This window comes from Sminthopsis crassicaudata, chromosome 5, assembly GCF_048593235.1.
Source record: "Sminthopsis crassicaudata isolate SCR6 chromosome 5, ASM4859323v1, whole genome shotgun sequence".
Taxonomy (NCBI): domain Eukaryota; kingdom Metazoa; phylum Chordata; class Mammalia; order Dasyuromorphia; family Dasyuridae; genus Sminthopsis; species Sminthopsis crassicaudata.
The window spans coordinates 40,967,908-40,988,498 of NC_133621.1; the positions used below are offsets into that span (position 1 = coordinate 40,967,908).

A 20,591-nucleotide genomic window follows, 5' to 3' on the forward strand; every position below is an offset into this window, starting at 1 on the left:
ATGCAGGAATACAACACATAAAGAGGGGCTGGGGTGGGATTTGGGGAATCAAGCGAGGGTGAGGCTGCTAAGCAGGTGGGGCAGGTGGGAGAGAGCTGGGCATGAAGCAAGCACAGGCATGGTTAGAGCTCTTCAGGAAATGGGGATCCTGGCCAGGGATTCACCAGTGAGCTGAGGAGGCCCCAGAGCGGCATCAACTGTATGTTTATCGATTTTTTTTTTTTAAGAATTCAGTTTTATTTTGAATACTCATTATAATTACATCCCATACTTCTCTGAGCAATCTCTCTGCTTTAGTTTTCTTTGGGAGGGGGGTGACTTTCTTCCTTCATACCCAAAGAGAAAGATGGGAGCCAGACTGTGGAAAGCCTCCCTAATATACTTTGGGGATGTTCAAATCATTGTCGGAACCGCAAGTGCTATAGAAGAATTAAGAGTAAATTTTGATTATATTTTGTAGACTGTGGAAGTAGAATCCATACAGATTTGTACAGATTTGTATTTAGCACTTTATGCAGTCTACAGTAACATTCATATTGTCTAAAAAGGTGGGGTAGTTCATTTTTTATCTTGTATCACCAACACTTAATGCTGTGTTTGGCACATAGTAGGAGCTTAGTAAATACTTGTGGGTTAGGAGACCTCTTAGCAGGTGCACCTGGCATCTGAATCCTTTCCAGTCTGGCTCCTAGCTCCCTGTTCAGCCTTGTTTCCTACAACCTTCGTCCATGAATTCTGCCTTCACACAAACTAGACAACTAGCTGTTCCTCACTCCTCCATTTGCCAAGTCTTTCTTCCCTACGTACAACTCATTTTCTCCACTTCCTTCTTTCTAAAATCTTCTTTAAGAACCAACTCGGTAACCATCTCCTCTGTGAAGATTTTCTGGATCCCTCCCCAACTGAAAGGTCTTCTTCCTCCTCAAAGTTCCTTATGGCACATTGTCTTAGACCAGGGGTTCTTAACCTGGGCACCTTCTTGAATGTCTTCTGATGCATTGTCTTAGATTAGGAATTCTTAAATTGGGTGTCCATGTATTTGTTTGTTTTAATCTTTTTTTTTTTTTGATAACTGCATTTCAATTGAGTTTGCTTTGTAATCCTATGTGTTTTGTTTAATTATTTTAAAACTCATATTCTGAGAAGGGACTAAGAGGCTTTATCAGCCTGTCAAAGGGGCCCATGTCCCAAAAAGGTTAAGAAACCCTGTTCTTAGATCTTCCCTTTATTTTTTTTATCCCTTCCCTCCTTTTTTTTTTTTTTTGGGGGGGAACTTTTTAATCACTTTCTATTCAGTATCATTCTTCTTTGTTCCCCCTCAAACAGACTACATATACCTCCAGGGCACAGAATAGCATGGAATGGCACGGTCTCACAGTTTGGTTTCCCCAGGGCCTGGTCTCACCTAGGTGCTTAGTAATTGTTATTGGCACATATATCAATACCCAATAAATCCCAAGAAATTAAGATTTAGGGTTTGTGATAAACATACTTCTGGCATCACTGGAGCTCCACAGAGAGAGAGCAAGAAAAACTCAGACCCAAGGTCAACCCCAAGGTCAACCTCCTCCATTTTGTCTAGGATGCCCCAAGGAGAAACACTCACCAGAGGCAAAGCCTCCTCCTAGGATCTGTCCCCTGGGAACAAGGAACAGATCCATCCGAACCACAACTCCAGCAAGAACTCAGCTTTCTCCCTGGGATTTCTAGACATCTAGCAGAATTTTCCAACCGGGTCAGAAGCACAAATCCGCTTGCCAGAGGCCTAGAGACATGAGCACGCCCTGCCTGAAGAGATCCTTGAAGCATGAGTCAATCAGATGGTGTCTAGCATTGGTTTCTTCCATAGATAGGAATTAAAAAAACAACAACAACAACAGAACACAACTGCTCCCCCAGAACTCGGTGGCCTTATGGAGGCCGGGGGTCCCAAAGGGCTGACAACAGCACGAGGAACGGTTGCCTTTGGGGGGGCCCTACTGGTTCTTCTTTTCCTCGAGCTCCTCGTCGGCCGACGAGCTTATGTGCATCAGTGCCAGTCCATAGAGGATCAAGACGACGCCGGCCCACCACATCACCGCACAGTACTCTCCGTACAACAGGTAACCCAGGAAGGCCTGGAGGGACAGAGGACACAGAGAAGGGAAAGCTCATCCTTCAGCCCCACTTCTTGGGGTACCTGGTGACTCCTCCTCAGCTAGTTTGGGGCCCACTGTCACCCCGAGCCAACTTGATCCCATGGGAGTCCTGTGACTCCATCTCCCATCCCCAAGCCTTTGCTTTCTGCCCCCCCCAGAAGACTCTCTGAGCTGTGACCTCATCAGAAGCCAGAGTGCAATGGGGACATGGGAAATGCGGACATAGGGTTGTGGATCTGGTGCTCACAGGACTTCAGGTGTCCCATCATCTCATTTTGTAGATGAAGAGACTGAGGTCTATGAGAAATTGCACCAGGAGTCAGAGCCAAGATCTGAGCCCAGGTGCAAGGTCCGGGCTTGCAGTCACTACCACAACCGCCTGCGTTCTTCCTCAGCTTCATTCTGTCCCTCTGAGACAGACAGTCAGAACCGGCATCTCCCTGCCTGCTCGGAAGTCTCAGAAGCAAAGTCCTGTCATTGACCCAAGGACCAACCCTCCCTAAAGCATCAGGTGGATAAGGCCTGAATGCAGCTGGTCCCAAGAGCAGGGCTTGTTTTCATCACCACATTTAGTGAGCACCTACTGTGTGATACACTAAGCACTTAGCACTTAGGATACAAAGGCAAAAGAAAACAATTTGCCAAAAATCACCACTGGTCCCTGCCACCGTCTGCTAAAGGGGAAAGGACTTAGGATTTGGCTGGGGATAATATACTCACACCAAGGAAGTCAGCAATCTTCAGAGAAGCAATAAAACTTCCCAAGTCCTATTGGATCTCAACAAACATGTATTATTTTTTTTCCTAACCCAAATCTGTGATTCTGAACTCCCTCTCCTGATGCATAATAACAATTCATTCAACAAATTCAACAAAGAATGGGCCCTGGAGTTGTCATAAGCCCTTTCCCTTCTCTAGTCCTCTCCTGCCCCATCCTCTCAGGGTCTAACTATTCGCTGGCTCCAGGACTGGCGCTCTCTCTGGCCACTGCCCCACACCATCTTATATTTCCCAGGAGAAACAGAGCTCAGAGAAGCTCGCACACTGGCCGAGCCCTGGTCACTCACCGAGGCAATGATGTTAGAAGCGGTCATTGTCAGCGAGGCCGTAGCAGACGAGGAGGAAATGCTGAGCGCTTTGGAAAAGAAGGCCCACATGAGGGAGTTGCTGACAATCATCAAGGAAAAGGCCATCAGCCGGAACATCAGGGTCAGCTGCAAGGGAAGGAAAGAGGCCCACAAAGTTCATGTGAAGGGGCAGGGGCTGGGGGTGGGGGGGAGTTCAGAACATTTTCACCCATGAGACAGAGATGTCAGACAGAGAGTCTCCGAAGTGCCCCCTCTAAGTGTCAGCTCCATAGGAACATCATTCCTACCCAGTGTCAGAGAACACTTAAGGATCCCGGAGGATAGGACCAGCAAGAGACGCTGCGGAGCGGCGCCTTAGTCCCTGTCCTCAAGGAGCTGAAGGCTTCTTAGGGGAGCAGGACGCAAACACAACACTATCACACAAACCAGAGCTGCAGGTGATTGTAAGCTGTTCTGGAAACCTTAGATGGAAACACTTGTAGTTATTATTCTGCGCCGGCGGAGATGCAGCCCTGGAGGAACTATGGGTGGAGGGATACAAGAGAACAAGGACCTGCAGACTATACTGAGATTCTGCCGCAGCGTCCTTGACCTGAGGGAAGGTCCTCCCGGAGGACAGTGACAGTCCACTTCAGACACAGATTCCGCAGCAGGTGAGTTTAATTCAGTGTGGACAGTCACCTTTCCTCGGAAAAACCTCCGCCCCCCCAACATCCAGTCCCTCTTTGAGGGACGATACAGTGATCCCTCACCCACTTTCAGTAACACTCTAAGAGAGAAAATAGGGAGGAGTCTACCTCCAAGGAGTCAGTCCCCCTAAACGTCACTTGTAGCACTTCCATCCCCAGGGGGCGCTGCAGAAGGATCGCCTCCCTCCCCATTTAGTTCTGCTTAGAGGAGCTGCTGTAAAGGGGTCAGCCCCCACCTTCATACTTAGTCAGGACCGGAGGGGGCACTGCAGGAGGGGTCCTCCCTTCCCTCCCCATCTTCAGAGCTACTCCAAAGATGTGCTGCAGAGGTGTCCCTTCCCCCTTCCTCTCAACCTGTTACTCCAGCTCTAAGGGGGGGCCGACCTCCGCTCCACCATCTCTGCAGACCTACTCTGAGGGGGCGCCGCAGAGGGTCCTCTCCAGCCCCCTCCCCACTCTGCAGACCCGCTGCCAAGGGGTAACTGCTCACACCGCACTTCTACTCAGAGAGGGGCGCTGCCCAGGAGTCCCTCCTCACACGCTTAGCACCAGCTGATCTCGGCCTGCCTCTCCCCGCCCGGGCAGCACCCTGGACAGCGGGCGCCCAGCTCCCGGCCCGCCCGCCCTTCCGCCGGCCCGGCTCCGGCTCTTACCCAGGCCTGCATGGCCGGCGGAGAAGAAAGCTCCTGCTCCTCCTCCTCCTCCGGGCCCCGGGACGTCGGCTTCAGGGCCAGCTTGGCGAAGGCGGCCGCGAAGGCGCCCAGGCCGCCGGCCGCGATGGAGCAGAAGGCCGAGCCCCAGCGGAGCCGAGCCAGGGCGCTGGGCCCCAGGATGGCCGCCATGGCGGCGGGCACTGGCACTGGCAGCGGCAGCGGGAGCGGGAGCGCGATGGGGCCCGAGTCCGAGCCGGAGCCGGGAGCAGAGGCCGAGCCTTTGCCGGGGTCCCTGCCGGTGTTCCGCCTTCTGCGGCAACCACGCCCCCGCGCCGCCATTGGCTACCTGCTTCACGTGACTTCTGCGCCACAGTGACGAGCACGAGTGAGCTCACCCAGCTCGGAGCCCGGGGCTCCTCCTCCGGCCCCGCCTCTCGTTGCCGCGTCCCCACCACGCCACGCCCCCGCGGCTCAGGATGGGAACTAGGAAAAGGGAGGAGGGATGTTGGTGTTTGCATCTCAGAGCATCCTCAGGATGCTGGAGGTGAGCCTGGGGATGTCTGGTCCACTGCTCCTTCTGTCTTTACGTTTCATTGACGTTTTTTCTTTTGTCCCAGTTCTTTTCTGAACCCCCTACCCCTCCGCACCCCAACACTTGGGGAAGTTTCACTGCTCACACAGATTAAAAACCCCCATTTCTAGAAAAGCAACCCCAACTGCAGCCACACTGCCAATCTCCCACAGCTAGAAAGAAAACATGGAGGAGCATCTTTTTCCCTCAAGCCAAACATCATCATCCCAAAAGCAGCATGCCTGGATCCAGGTCTTGGTGCCTCCAAGACCAGTATTCGAAGTTTGCTCTGGAATTAGTGATTTAGGTGCCTTTTTGTTTTTTCATAGCCAAGATCTCACTTAGGGCCCGAGATGATAAAGGTAGGTGATCCAAAGTATATCCATCTCTCATGGATCAAAGGCAGGACATGAGCCCCCCAGAGTCTCCCCATCCATTACTCATCAGAATCAGCCTTGACTCTCCCCTGCTCCCTGATCCTGCTTTCTCACCGTTTCTTGATTCTGTCCTTTCTCTCTGTTCACCCCCTCAGAAGGGGCTCTTCCTATTTTATTGGTCTTGCCTCCAGCCTCTTCTCGTGGTCTTCTCCACAGACTGGCCAAAGACAAATCCTGAAGACAGGCTTGACCAAGTAATTTCCATGCTATGCAAACGTCTATGGCTTTCTATGAATTTTAACATAAAATATTAACCCCGTTTTATAATTTAAAGTTCTTCACATTTTGGCTACATTCTACTTTGGGAGGGTCATTAAATATTAAAATCACACACACTATGTTCCAGTGTGCTTTCTATTCTGCACAAATGACAGTTCATCTGTTTTCATGCATTTCCACAGACTAATGATGATGACTGAATGTATTTCCTGCTTTTTATCTTAGAATCCTTTTCTCTCATTCAAAGCTTAGCTCAAGTGCCAGCTCCTCTAAAAAGCCCACAAGCTTTTAATCCTTCTGACACATTATGGCTCGAGTAGGTTCTTAATAAATTTTTGTTGTATGCCTGAATTAATTCCTTAAGAATGAATAAATGAAGAATTGGCCTACCATTTCTGACAACTTGCCATCCCTTGTGGAATATTTTGAACAAAAAAAGGGAGGAAAGGGATTAGGACAAAATCCACATTAGTAAATTAATAAGCATTTATCAAGTACCCACTACGTGACAAACTTCAGTATCCTTAAACAAGGATCTTCCAGGCTAAAGGGGAAGACAACATGCTTCATATCATTATAGATTTAGAGCTAGAAAACACTTTGGAGGAAATTGAATCCAACCTCCCCACTGTGAAGATGAGGAAACTAAGGCAAAGAGTAATTAAGACTCACATAGTCACACAACTAGTGCTTGAGTTAGATTGAAACTCAGGACACCAAATTCAGCCCTCTACAAACTTTGCAACTTCACAGGCAACATAAAAAAGATGTGATGCTCTCTGAAATCACAACTACTACCAATTTAATGATTTTTGAGTTCCAAAGCCAAAGTATGAAAAATCACCCCAAACTATAGCTTTGTGGAAAACAATCTACAGCACAGGTATCCCAAGAATCAGCAAAAGCTGCTACCTTCTATTCTAGGTTATAACATGTTTCATCATTGATAGTCATCTCCTGCTGTGGAACCCAATGGAGAAGGGGCAGGATAGATCTAGGAGAGGACCAGTAGTAGACAAAGGATGTGTGATTGCCAGTTACCACGAAACAGGAAAGAATCTCAGCAATACTACATGAATCTCTTTTCACTTTTCTCCATCATCCCTGATTCTTCACTCCCATTATTCTTAAATCCCAGCTCAGATCCAACCACTGTCCTACTCAGCAAATTTCAGTGTCTCACCATCACCTAAAGAGCTAAATATAAAACCCTATCAGGCAGCCCAAGCTCTCCATTAAGTGCTCTCTACTTTTCCAGTCTTTTCACACTTGTCTTCACATATTCTATGCAGTAGCAAAGATCTCATTGCTTTCTCCACCCCATGGGATACTCCACACCCAAATTTTGAACATTTTCACTGGGTATTATCATCTCTCTCCTCTCAGTTTCTCCCCTTCTCCCTCTGCCTCTCTTGAATTTCTCTCTCCTCCTTATCTCTTTCCTCATCTTCTTTTGTCTCAATGTTTCTCCCTTTCTCTTTTCTTTGTCTCTTGGTTTCTCTAAAATCCCAGAAAAAAAAATCCTACCTCATACAATAAGGCTTTGCCAATCATCTTTAATTCTAGAGCTTTCTCACTGTTGAATACATCAAATTTGTCCTGTACATATCTTTTTTTGCATCGTTTGCATGTTATCTTCCCCATTAAAAAAAAAAAAAGGATTGTTTTTTGACTTCTTTTTATGCCCAGCACTCAGTAAAATGCCTAGCACATTCGTAGGTGGTTAATGACAGTTTGACTGACATACTTTCAGTAGATTCTTGCAAACAAAGAAGCAGTGAAACCTAAGATCCCAAAATGAAATCCTGCTGGAGTAGAAATCTCTGTTGGAAACAAAGCCCTCATAATGCTCCATGGCTCAAACACTGACTCCCTTCCTTTCTTCCATTTCCAAATCTTCAAGCCATTCAAGCAACTGGTGTCTAAACTAGAAAGATCTGCAGAAATCATCCAATTTAAACACTGATTGCTTAACAGAATAAAAACCTCCTTGACAAGAAGTCTTTCAGGTTTTTTTGTTTGTTTGTTTGTTTTGGAAAAGCTAGAGAAGGAGAATTTTATAATGTCTAAAATAATCTACTCTATCTTGGGAAAGATCCAATTATTTAAAATTGTTTTCCTTTTATCCAAAGGAAATATTTTTCACCATTCATCTAGGAAGTTCCCTAGTTATGCAAAAACTGAGGACAGCCAACCTCAGTCCAATCTCTCCTTTATCTGACATCCCCCTCAAATGTTCCAGGTTAAACATTCTTTCTTTAATCATACTTTCATTCGATTGCTAGTGCCCCCATCCCAGTTGAGCCTTGGATGCCCTATCAACAACTCTTCCAAAAATATGGCCACAACAATGCAAGAGCATTAAAGCTCTCTTCTTTCAAGACCTAACTCAGTATGGTGGGCATTATGCCAAGTTGTTCTCTTCTGTCGTTTCGATGGCTCCCCCCATCCCCAGTCTGGTTGCTGGGGGATCTAGAAGAAAAGTCCAACCCACCCCAGTCAGCTGACTCCGAGGAGGCTCTGTGGAGGGATACATCAGAGCGTCCTTTCTCCTCAGTGCCCAATCGCGGAGGCGCTGCAGGGGGTCCGCAGCTCAGGGTTCCGCCCCCTTTCTTGCAGTCCTGCTCGCAGAGGGCACTGCAGAAGGTCTCCCCATCCACAGTACTAATCTGAAGGGACACTGCGGAGGGGTGCACCCTCGCCCCTCCCTAAGCTCAGGCCCACTCCCAGGGACGCTGCAGAGAGTCCTCCCCAATTCCCCCCCCCCATCTCACAGTACCACTCCGAGGAGGCTCTATAGAATAGTCCTCTCCCACCCCTCTCCACCCTACAGACCCGCTATGAGGGGACACTGCAGAGGGTCTTCTCCAGCCTCCTGCTCGCCCCAAAGACCCACTCTGAGGGAATACTGCCAAGGGTCCTCTCCAGCCCCTCCCCACCCTCAGACCCGCTCCAATGGGGTGCTGCGGAGGGATCCGTCTGCCTCTGCCCCCTCCCCACCTCGCAGACCCCCTCCTCACACACGGGCGGCACCGTAGACCTCGGCCTGCCTCTCCCCGCCCGGGCAGCACCCTGGACAGCGGGCGCCCAGCTCCCGGCCCGCCAGCCCCTCCAGGCGCCCGCCCGTCCGCCTGCCCGCCGGCCCGGCTCCGGCTCTTACCCAGGCCTGCATGGCCGGCGGAGAAGAAAGCTCCTGCTCCTCCTCCTCCTCCGGGCCCCGGGACGTCGGCTTCAGGGCCAGCTTGGCGAAGGCGGCCGCGAAGGCGCCCAGGCCGCCGGCCGCGATGGAGCAGAAGGTCGAGCCCCAGCGGAGCCGAGCCAGGGCGCTGGGCCCCAGGATGGCCGCCATGGCGGCGGGCACTGGCACTGGCAGCGGCAGCGGGAGCGGGAGCGCGATGGGGCCCGAGTCCGAGCCGGAGCCGGGAGCCGAGGCCGAGCCGGAGCCTTTGCCCGAGTCCCTGCCGGTGCTCCTTCTTCTGCGGCAACCGCGCCCCCGCGCCGCCATTGGCTACCTGCTTCACGTGACTTCTGCAGCACTGTGAAGATCACGAGTGAGCTCACCCAGCTCGGAGCCCGGGGCTCCTCCTCCTGCCCCGCCCCTTCCCTCAGCAGTTTTCCATTGGTGCGGAGCTTGGCTCAATACAAGGCTCCGCCCCCAATGCCTGAAGGACAAGCTCCTTACAGCTGATCTCTGGCCCAGGGTCCTAGAGAAGAGCATCAGTGGCGGTGTAGCCCTGGTATGCGTCCTAGTTCCCAAGAAGACAGCTGCAATATTGCTCTTGCCCTCAACATACTTACAGTCATTAATAGGGATAAGGGGATGCAAGATGCAAATATGTCAGCAACCCTCAGACTTGCAGAAAGTGGGAGGATAAAGGAAAGGTCCTCGCTGACAAGGAGAAGATCGATCATGAAATGGGCTACTAAGGACACTGAAGAAATGAGGTGGAAGGCGAATATCATAGTTGTGGGGGACGGCCCAGCCACGAGCGCAGGGTCTGGACGTGGTCTGTGTGGAAGGAACAGCAATGTGTGCCGTGTAGTCTGCAGTCTGTATTTATCATGTGTGTGGATGTGAAAAAACCTATCAAATGTGGGAAGACAAATGGAAGTCATTGTACTTTGAGTAAGGAAGGAGTGCCATGGTCAGAATGGAGCGACATGGTCAGAATGTAACTTTAGGAAAATATCTCTGTCAACTAAGTGTTGATGTAGATGGTAGTGGGGAGAGCAATCAGAAGCCCACTGCAATGGTCAGGAGGAGAGGCTGTTGATATCTGAACTAGAGTAATAGTTGTGTGAGTAGAGGAAAGGTGATATGAACAGGAGATGTAATGAAGATCAAAAAATCAAGATTTCATTGCAGTTAAGATATATGGGATAGGTGCCAGTGAGTTGTGGAAAACACGAAGGATTGGAGACATTAAATGTCTTTCCCTGGGCAGCTAGGTGGTGTAGTGGATAGAGCACCAGCCCTGAAATTAGGACCAACTGAATTCAAATCTGGTCTCAGTCACTTAACACGTCCTAGCTGTGTGACCCTGGGCAAGTCACTTAACCCTAATTGCCATAGCCAAAAAAAAAAAAAAAAAAAAAAGTATTTCCCAGAGGCATAGAATCAGTATGGGTTTAAAGAGGACTTAAACCCAGCTCTTCCTGCTTCCAAAACCAGCTCCCACATCTGTCACAGTGAGTTACTTACCTTATGTATTTTTTATTTATATTAGAAATTTTACTTGCTGGGTGGTCACTGGGAGGCAAATATGTTGCCCAAAGCTACAGACCTATCATGTGTCAAAGACAGAACTTGAAGCTAGATCTTCCTAACCTTGTAACCTGCGCTCCCAACAATAAGTAAAATAGCATTCTTGCAGGATATCACACTTTGTTACTCTGCACATCCAATCATCCAGTTTTCTCAATCCTATTTTCACAATCTCTCTTGCAACCATCCCATTTCTCCCTCTAGTCCAGACTCTTATTGTTGCTTAGTTAGCAGTAGCCTGCTAACTGGTCTGGCCTCCAGTTTCTGCTTTCTCCAATTTAACCCCGACTTGGTAGACAAAGCAATACTGCTAAACGACAGATTGCACCAAATAATTCCCATGCTATAAAAGATTCAGTGTCTTTTTGTTGATGCTAGGACGAAATATAAATTACTATTTGGCATTTAAAGCCATTCATAATTTGGCTCCAGCCTCCTTTCCCAGGGTTATTTACACATTACATCCATACCCTACATCCCAGCCTACTTTCTATTCCTTATACATGACAGCTCTCTTGTTTACACACATTTGAACAGACTACTCTGATATGACTAAAATGGATTCCCTCCTCAGCTTCTTTTAAATCTCTTCCCTCTAAAGCTCTTAGATCAACTATTTTTTTTTCTGACTTAAGATCTTTTGGATCCTACCAGCTACTAGCTCCCATATAAGTACTTTGGTGATAACAGGTGCTTGATGTTTATTGAATGCTCTTGTATAAAAGCATACTGTCAATAATGGAAATTAAAAAACAAAACAAAACAAAACATTCTGGTCATAGTAACACCAGAGAGTGGCACAAGCTCCTCCCAGTTGTTTCCTTTATATTCTAAGGTCCCAAATGATTCATTATCCAGACAGGAACCTTTTATTCCAAAGATGGGAAGGACAGCTATGCTAATATGGATTAGCATGGTCAAAGAACCATTAGATGTCAGTCAGATCTAAACAGGGGAAACATTAGCAATAGGTTTCTTTTTGCTTTACTAGTAACTGTCTATCCATTCTGTTCTTGACTCCTTTTAGCACAATCTTGGAAAATTAGAGGCAGCAATAAAACCCAGGATCTCAATGTAAAAATCTGGACAGATTAACTGGGAACAGAGACTTTATAATTTTCCAAGGTTCAAATAGACTCGGGCTTCCCTAACTCCATAGGTTCAAGACTGTTTGAAAATTCTTAATTGGAATCAGTGTCTGCTTATGTCATCCAGTCTAACCTACACCTAAAATACTCCTCTCCAAAATATCCTTCATAAAAGATGTTTTAAACTGTTTTTGAAAGACTCCTAAGATGGGGAGCACTGTATTTTGCAAGGTAATCAGTTCCACCCTGGGAAGGTTCCAACTATTTGAAACATTTTCCAAAATCGGGAGGAAATAAAATTTCCCCACCTTCAGCAATGAGTCTTCTTAGTACTGTTCTCTTGGGCCAAACAAAAGGACAAAACCATCTCCTCTTCCACATGATATACCTTTATCACACAGCGATTAATGTGTCATGTGCCCTTGTTTCCCATTACTAGTCTTTTCTCTAGGTGAAACACATCTCCCATCCCCTTTTAATCGAATTCTCGTTTGGTTGCCAGTGGCTCCCCTCACCCCCCCCTACCCCCCCCCCCCCCCCCCCCCCCCGCCTTCCCGGTTTAACCCTGAATGTCCTCTAGGTCAGAGATGGTTCTTCCTCAACTATGATCACTACAATAGAGCAGAATCATGTACTCGCCCTTCCTGACCTTTCATGGTAAGGGGACTTGATCAAGCCATACTTCTTCCCTTTATCCCTCTTCCCTCCAGGCCTCCCCTTCCGCCCTTTCCATTCCTGCTCAGAGGGTAGAGGCTGCGGGTGGGGTGAGGTCCTTTCTGTCCTCATCAGTCCGGCTCCGAGGAGGTTCTGCTGAAGGATAGGACGCCCTTTCCAAAAGCACCAGTTCCGCGGGGTATACTGCAAAGGGGCCTCCCTCCCTCCTTCTCCATCCCTCAATCCCACTCCGAGGGGGTGCTGCGGGGGTATTCTTTCTGCGGAGGCGTTCCTGCGCTGACTTTTTTTTCCTCCCCACTCTGTCTACTCGAAGGATGCTCCCCAGTTCCCTCCCCAATCCGTGACTGCAGAGTAGTAAACCCCAGCCCCTTCCCCAGCTTGCAATCGAATTCTAAGGGAGAGCTGCAAAGAAATTCGCCCTGCCCCCTCATCCAGTGCCGCTCGAAGTGAGCTCTGCAGAGGAGTCCCCAATCTCCTCACCATCTCATAGTCCTTCTCTGAGGAGGCTCTACAGACTAGTCCGCCCCAGCCGCCTCCCCAACCCCGCAGTCCCACTCCGAGAAGACCTTACATTGGGGTCCTCCCTGTCGCAGCCACGCCCCCTCCCCACCCACCGCTCTGAAGGACACTGCAGAGGGTCCTCTCCAGCCCCTTCACTACCTCGAGAGGAGGTTGCAAAGGAGTGACTCCCCAGCCTCCTCCCCACTCCTCAAACCCGCTCCCAAGAGGCGCTGCGGAGGGCTCCTACCTGCCCCAGCCCCTTCCCCACCCCATAGACCCACTACCAAGGGAACTGCAGTTCCTCTCCAGCTTCCTCCCCACCCCGCAGACCCGCTCCGACGGGGTGCTGCAGAGGGCTCCTACCTGCCTCTGCCCCCTCCCCACCTCGCAGACCTGCTGCAGAGGAGTGACTTCCACCCCACACATCTATTCGGGGTGGGGGGCGCTGCCCAGGAGTCCCTCCTCACACGCTTAGCAACAGCTGATCTCGGTCTGCCCCTCCCCGCCCGGGCAGCACCCTGGACAGCGGGCGCCCAGCTCCCGGCCCGCCAGCCCCTCCAGGCGCCCGCCCGCCCGCCTGCCCGCCGGCCCGGCTCCGGCTCTTACCCAGGCCTGCATGGCCGGCGGGTAAGAAAGCTCCTGCTCCTGCTCCTCCTCCTCCTCCGGGCCTCGGGACGTCGGCTTCAGGGCCAGCTTGGCGAAGGCGGCCGCGAAGGCGCCCAGGCCGCCGGCCGCGATGGAGCAGAAGGTCGAGCCCCAGCGGAGCCGAGCCAGGGCGCTGGGCCCCAGGATGGCCGCCATGGCGGCGGGCACTGGCACTGGCAGCGGCAGCGGGAGCGGGAGCGCGATGGGGCCCGAGTCCGAGCCGGAGCCGGGAGCCGAGGCCGAGCCGGAGCCTTTGCCCGGGTCCCTGCCGGTGCTCCTTCTTCTGCGGCAACCGCGCCCCCGCGCCGCCATTGGCTACCTGCTTCACGTGACTTCTGCGGCAAAATGAAGAGCGCGAGTGAGCTCACCCAGCTCCAAGTCCGGGGCTCCTCCCCCATGCCCCGCCCCGCCCCGCCCCGCCTCCGAGGCGCAGGGTCGGAACTAGGAGGAGGGAGGAGGGATGCTGGCGTTCTCAGGATGCAGGAGGCGACACTGGGGGAGTCTGGTCCACTGTTCCTTCTTGTCCTCTAGATTCTCTTTCTTTTATCCCAATTCTTTCTGAAATCTCCTTCCCCTCCTCCCCCCCCCAACACTCGGGGAAGCTTCACTTCTCATACAATTCTTAACAAAACCAGTCCAAGAAAAAAATGGGGCTTTCTGGGCTGCAAATCCACCTTTCCCTCTCACTTTCCCCTTCTTTTAAGGTGTCTTTATTTTCCTGAGGTCAAACTGAAGGAGGTTACTGATCCAAGATTTTCTCTTTGAGGATTAGATCTTGTCCAGTCATGTCTCCATCTTGATGCCTCACTTAACCAACACAAAGAGCATGTTTTGGAAAAAGCCAGGAGCATCAGTCCTGGATGTATCACTCAGTTGCCCCATGTTCTTGGATAAACCATTTCCTTTCCTCTTTATTTTCCCTGTGAGATGATAGATTTCTAATTGTCCATTTCAATTGTAAAATGTAGGAGTCTCTTTTTTTTAAATAGAATTTTGTGTGAACCTCTTGTTTTTCCTGTACTAGACTGAAATGACAGACCCAGGACTAACAAATGCCATAACCCTCTGACACTGACCAGCTCGAGGCCATCAAAGCAGATCTAAAACATGGACACCAGGAACTACAAGAGGACAGAATGTGGTAGGGGAAAGGGTATTCTAAATTGAGAGATAGCATGTCAGGTAAGTCATTCACTGAGATCTGAAGTTCGAAGTCAAAGATGAAGAGTGGGAAAATTAGAATCTAGACATGAGAAAAATATGGATAAATGCAAAGAATGAGAAGATGAAGTGTTCATGTGTGAGAAACATCATGTGGGCCAGTAAAAATGAAGAGAATGTAAGATGAATGGAAAATTACAAAGTGCCCAAGTTGTGAAAGACTTTAAAGATCAGAGGATTTCAAATTTGATTCTAAGTAACAGGAAGCCACTGAAATGTATTGAATGAGGGCAGGGTTGACATGCATTGAACTGATCTTTAGGGAAATATAACCAGGAAAATAGATTGCATTCAGGAAAGCCAGGAAGAGCAATTAGAAGATCACTGAAGGATCATAGGAGAGGTGATGAATATTTTAAGTAGGGTTGTGTTTTTTGTCTAAAGAGAAGAGGGGCATATAGAGGAAATGTGGCAAAGGTCAAAATGACAAGCATTGACAAAGGTTGGATGTGAGATTAGTGTTCTTAATGAGTTGAAGGTGACATGGAAACAGTGTCTCACCCAGAAGCACACTGAACTTTTCTTCCTGACTCTATGTCCAGTTCTGACTGTTTTATCAGTGCGTTACTTACTTTATTTTTTGTTGTTAAACTTCAGATTTCATTTGCAACTTCTATGAAACTCATTGTATAAGAGTATTTGGACTCTGCCACTGAAACATAGACTTTTCCTAGAGCCCAATATCAAAAGCAGGACTTGAGCCCAGATGCTTCTGAGACCAAGGCCACTAAGTCAGTCCTACAGACTCACAACCTCGATCATCATGAACTCCCCACTTTCCTTCATTCTCAGTATCTAATCCTTTCCCTAATCTTATCAATCCTAATTCCACAAACTTTCCTGCCTTATACCATTATTCCATTAACAACCATTTTCCTAGGCCAGATCCATATCGATACCCACTTAGCAGTGGCCTCCTAACTAGTCTGGCCTTCAGTACTTCCTCTCTCCAGTTTATCCCCCTCATGGCTGCCAAAGCAATAGCACTAAAAGAGAGCTTGGATCATGTATTTCTCTTGCTATTGATTCCAGTGCCTCCCTACTGGCTCTAGGACAAAATGAAAATTACTATTTGGAATTTAAAAGCCTTCACAATCTGGCTCCAGCCTACCTTTCCAGGGTTATTAGACATTACATTCATACAATACATTCCAGCTTACGTTCTATTCCCTGTATATTACAGTCTATCTCCTGTCTCCATACATTTGAACAACCTATTATGACATGCCTGGAATGGATTCCCTCTCCTCAATCTCTTTAAATCTTAACTTCTCTCTCAAGTTCTCAGATCAACTGTTCCCTTTGATTTAGGGTTTTTTTGTTTTGTTTTGTTTTTAGATCCCACCAGATACCAGTGCTTCCAAAAATTTTGACCATAGCAGTTACTTAATGAGTATTCTTGGAATACAAAAGAATTTCAAATAAATGAACAAGCCTGTCCCTTCTGAGATATTGCCAGGCATTGTTGTAGAATACTATGAACCAAAAGACGACATTAGTGATTGGGATAAAATCCATATTAATAGCACTTATTAAGTTTCCATTATCCAACAGGCACTGGGTATAGATAAAAAAAGAATCTGTCCCTTCTTCATTGGCCTTACATTTTAAAGGAGGAGGAACTATACACTTAGGGGGCTTTATAGGCCACTAATCCACTTAAAAATAAACAAGGAAACTGAGGATTTAAGAGATTGAGTGACTTGGCCAAAAGGGAAATGATGCTGAAGCTGATCTTCCCAACTATAAAGCATAGTAAACACTACACTGTCTGCTGTCCAAAAAGACACCTGTTCTACTGTAATGACAATTTAAGTGCTCAAATTTCCAAAGCCAAAATATGAAAAATAATTCCCCACAACTCGAGAGTATACAGTAGCAACAACTGGTGTAAGCCCCTCTCAGAGGCTGGTGTCTTTCTCGTCAGTTTAGGATACAAACTGGTTCAGCATGCAAATATCCAGCTTCTGCTGCAGTCGGGAGATCTGGGTGAGAACCAGTTGGTGCCAAAGAATCACTGAGTATCAATCAGCTCTAATTGGGGAGAAGCCTGGCAACTTCCTCTGGATCAGGTGACTGAGTCTCCTTTCTAGCCCTGTGGGATTTTCAGCACGAGCTTAGAAAATGGAAGCGAGCAAATGAAACCCAAGATATCTATGTAAATCTTGATAAGATAGAAATCTCAAAAGGGAACAAAGACCATGAAGCTCAAACAGATTCATTCACCTCAATCTTGATTTCTTCCAGTATTTTAAGCACCTGGGTTGGAATGATCCTCAGAATTCATTCAGTCCAATCCACAAAGGGCCATCCCCTGTCAGGAGACCCTCTTGTAGGATTCGTCCCGAGACTGGAAACTACTTAACAAGGTAAAGGGTTCTACTCATGGGAAAGCTCTAATTGTTTGAAAATGTTTTCCTTTTATTAAGATGAACTAGGTCTTTTCATCATGCTCCCAGCGAGTCTTCCTAATTCTGTTCTCTCCAAGCAAAAGGCGCCTAACCGCCTCTCTACCTGATATCCCTTCAAATGTCCCAGGGCCGTGCCCACTCCTAGTCTTTTCTCTGGGGTAAACAGTGCCCCTTAATCAGTTCCTCGTTTGGTAGCCAGTGCCAACCACTTTCTGACTGAGCTCTGGTTGTCCTCCTTGCGACAGTTCTTCCTCAAATATGGCCCCCACATCAGAACAGAAAAGTCAAAGGGCCTTTATTTTACTACCTCACTCAGGATGGGTGGCACTGCACCAAGCCACGCCCCCTCCCTCTTGTCACTCCTCAGGCTCCACCCCTCTTAATTCCCTCCTCTTTCCATCTTGCTCCAAAGTCAGGCTGCAGAGCGTCCACTCTTCGTACCCCCCCCCCCCCAACAGTCCTGCTCCCTAGAGGGTGCAGTAGAGGGCCCGCCCTCGCCCCAATCCTGCTATGATGTGGGCTATAGTGCCAAGCTCCAGCCTAAGTCCTGCTTGAGAGAGTGAGGCTGAGGGTCCGCCCCGCCCCCTCCCACTCAGTTCGGCTCAGAGAGGGCGAAGCACAGAGGGTCATCCCAAGCCCCTCCGCAGTCTGGCTCCCAGGGGGCGCTGCAGAGGGATTGGTCCCCGCCTCCTCCTCAGCCGCAGTCCCACCCGGAAGGAGCACTGCAGAGAAGTCCTCGCCTCAGCTTCCCCCGACCCACCGCAGTCCTCGGGAGAGCACTCTGCAGAAGGGTCCGCCCCAGCCCCCTCCCGATTCCGCAGTCTGGCTCCGAGAGGACACTAGAGGGGTCCTCTCTGACGCAGCTCCCTCCGCACTCCTCAGTCACGCTCCGAGAGACACTTCAGAGGGTCCTCTCCGGCCCCCTCCCCACCCCACAGACCCTCTCCCAGAGTTCTGCAGGAGTTTGGTTCCCCACCCTGCAGAGTGGGGCGCTTCACAGGGATGACTCCCCAGCTCCCTCCCCACCCCGCAGACCCCCTCCAAGGGCGCGCTTCAGAGGGATGACCCTCCAGCCCTTCCCCACCCCACAGACGCGCTCCGACGGGGCGCCTCGGAGGGCTCCTACCCGCCTCTGCCCCCTCCGCACCCCGCAGACCCACTGCACAGGGGTGACTGTCCACCTATTCGAGGAAGGGGACGCTGCCTGACGCCCCCTCCGCACACACGGGCGGCATCGCCAGACCTCGGTCTGCCCCTCCCCTCCCGGGCAGCACCCTGGACAGCGGGCGCCCAGCTCCCGGCCCGCCAGCCCCTCCAGGCGCCCGCCCGCCCGCCTGCCCGCCGGCCCGGCTCCGGCTCTTACCCAGGCCTGCATGGCCGGCGGGTAAGAAAGCTCCTGCTCCTGCTCCTCCTCCTCCTCCGGGCCTCGGGACGTCGGCTTCAGGGCCAGCTTGGCGAAGGCGGCCGCGAAGGCGCCTAGGCCGCCGGCCGCGATGGAGCAGAAGGCCGAGCCCCAACGGAGCCGAGCCAGGGCGCTGGGCCCCAGGATGGCCGCCATGGCGGCGGGCACTGGCACTGGCAGCGGCAGCGGGAGCGGGAGCGCGATGGGGCCGGAGCCGGAGCCGGAGCCGGGAGTCGAGGCCGAGCCGGAGCCTTTGCCCGGGTCCCTGCCGGTGCTCCTTCTTCTGCGGCAACCACGCCCCCGTGCCGCCATTGGCTGCCTGCTTCACGTGACTTCTGCGGCACTGTGAAGAGCAAGAGCTAGCTCGCTCAGCTCGGAGCCCGGGGCTCCTCCTCCTGCCCCGCCTCTCGTCTCCCCGCCCCCGCTTTTCGTCACTCCGCACCCGCCACTCAGGGTCTGAGGTGGGAGGAGGGAGGTGGGGGAGATGAGCTGTCTGTGGTTCGCCTCTTAGAGCATCCTCAGGGCCGGATCCAGGACCGCTGACCTCGGGGCAGGGGGGAGGGGCTTAACTAGAAACCCCTCCGGCCCCGGTGCAGACGGGCTTCTTTTGGGCCGCGTCCAGGATCCTTTCTTCCTCCCGCCTGGCTGCTCCAAGCAGTGCTCCCCGTTGCCTCTACAGCAAACTGCTTTCTATTGGCCACGCAGCTTGAGCGCGCCCTCCACTCCCGCCCCGGACGGCCCGTTTCCATCCCCGCATTTCCCTCCTCCTGGGATCGATTCTCTCGGCATCTCCCAATTCCTTACTCCCTTAGACGCCCAACTGCCAACTGAAACCTCCTAATGCCACCGTCTAATAGAGGTAGTTATAGCAACCTGGCACAGAAGTGCGTCGTATGTGCTGCCATCATGTGCATCATGCGCACGCGCAGTTCTATTCCAGAAAAGGTGCTGACCCCATTCTCTGTGTTAAGGGCCTCGCTTGGGGTGAAATCCTGAAGGAACCCTCTAGGCCTTTGGGATTGCCAGTCCAAAGGCAAAGCTCCCGGATATGGGTGCAGCATCGTGCTGTTTTAAAGACAACACTATTGAAACATTAGAGCACAATCTGAGCGTAATCCAAATGCAAATTTACTTAGGTAATCGTCAAGCACCCACTATGTGCTGGGCACCAAGTGCAGGAGAGAAGATGCACACTCGGCAAGGAGTCACACCCATTCACAGCTGAGGTTACTGAAAACCTTTCCTCCACTACTTCAGAGACGCACAAGCCGAGTCCTGACACTGCCGCATAAACAAACCGTCTTAGTGATATCTTTTGGGGCTAGAGGGCTGGTCTGGTGCTCCCTTCCTTCCTCCCCGGCATCCTGGAGCTGCAGCCCAGTGTGGCGACTGTCTCCCGTGGATACCAGCGGTGCCCTTGGGAAGCAGAATGCAGGCCAAGCAGGAACCTGCTACCTGTTACAATCAAGTACTTCCATTCCATGTAACACATAAACCTGCACTACTTTTACAAGGCCCCTCTGATGTGTCACTGACAAAGTACCGGAGCCTGATTTCTCACCCAACTTTTCCTTTAAGCCCAGTGTTTTTGGGGAATGTAGGCTGTTAGAGCAAAAATGTAGTTTGTATTATGGCTGCACAAGTGGAAACCAGGTTATGAAAAATCTCAACTATAGAAGAATTTGTATTGATCTTAGGGACAATAGCAAACCCCCAGAGTTAAACTAGAATGCCTGTGACATGGTGAGGCAATGGCTTTGAGACACAAGAGTGGAGAGACCCAAAGCAAGTACATCAAGGAGATGATGGCTAGTCCCGGAGAAAGGGAGGGCTGGCAAATGACTGGACATGAGGGGTCAAGCGCCCCTGCTAGTCCACATGGATGCCCAGGACAGGAGTGGATTTATAGTGGCGAAAGAACTCTTAACTCATAACATTGAAAAGGGAGCTGAAGTTCAGGCCAAAGACCAGGGCTAGGTGTAGATGAACATGGAGTTTTATCTTGTAATTATTCTCAGCCATGCCATCTTTGTATGCTTGAGAAATAACACACATACTAACAAAATTAGAAAATCGCCTGATAACAAA

General features: G+C 50.3%; 1 protein-coding gene across 4 annotated transcripts; it reads right to left on the reverse strand.

Moving 5' to 3' along the window:
- Positions 1-212: 212 nt before the first annotated feature.
- TMEM42 (transmembrane protein 42) lies at positions 213-19,370 on the reverse strand. 4 transcript variants are annotated; one of them, XM_074271670.1, is made up of 4 exons: positions 18,820-18,844; positions 8,956-9,303; positions 3,206-3,352; positions 213-2,117 (listed from the first exon to the last, which is right to left on the reverse strand). In XM_074271670.1, exons 2-4 carry the CDS (start codon positions 9,298-9,300, stop codon positions 1,977-1,979), a joined length of 633 nt encoding a protein of 210 aa, XP_074127771.1. In that variant the 5' UTR covers positions 9,301-9,303; positions 18,820-18,844; the 3' UTR covers positions 213-1,976. The 4 variants fall into 4 exon arrangements, with proteins under 4 accessions (XP_074127771.1, XP_074127770.1, XP_074127769.1 ...); XM_074271669.1 differs by lacking the exon at positions 8,956-9,303 and having other exon boundaries at positions 18,465-19,370; XM_074271668.1 differs by lacking the exons at positions 8,956-9,303; positions 18,820-18,844 and adding an exon at positions 13,431-13,856.
- Between the last annotated feature and the right edge of the window lie 1,221 nt (positions 19,371-20,591).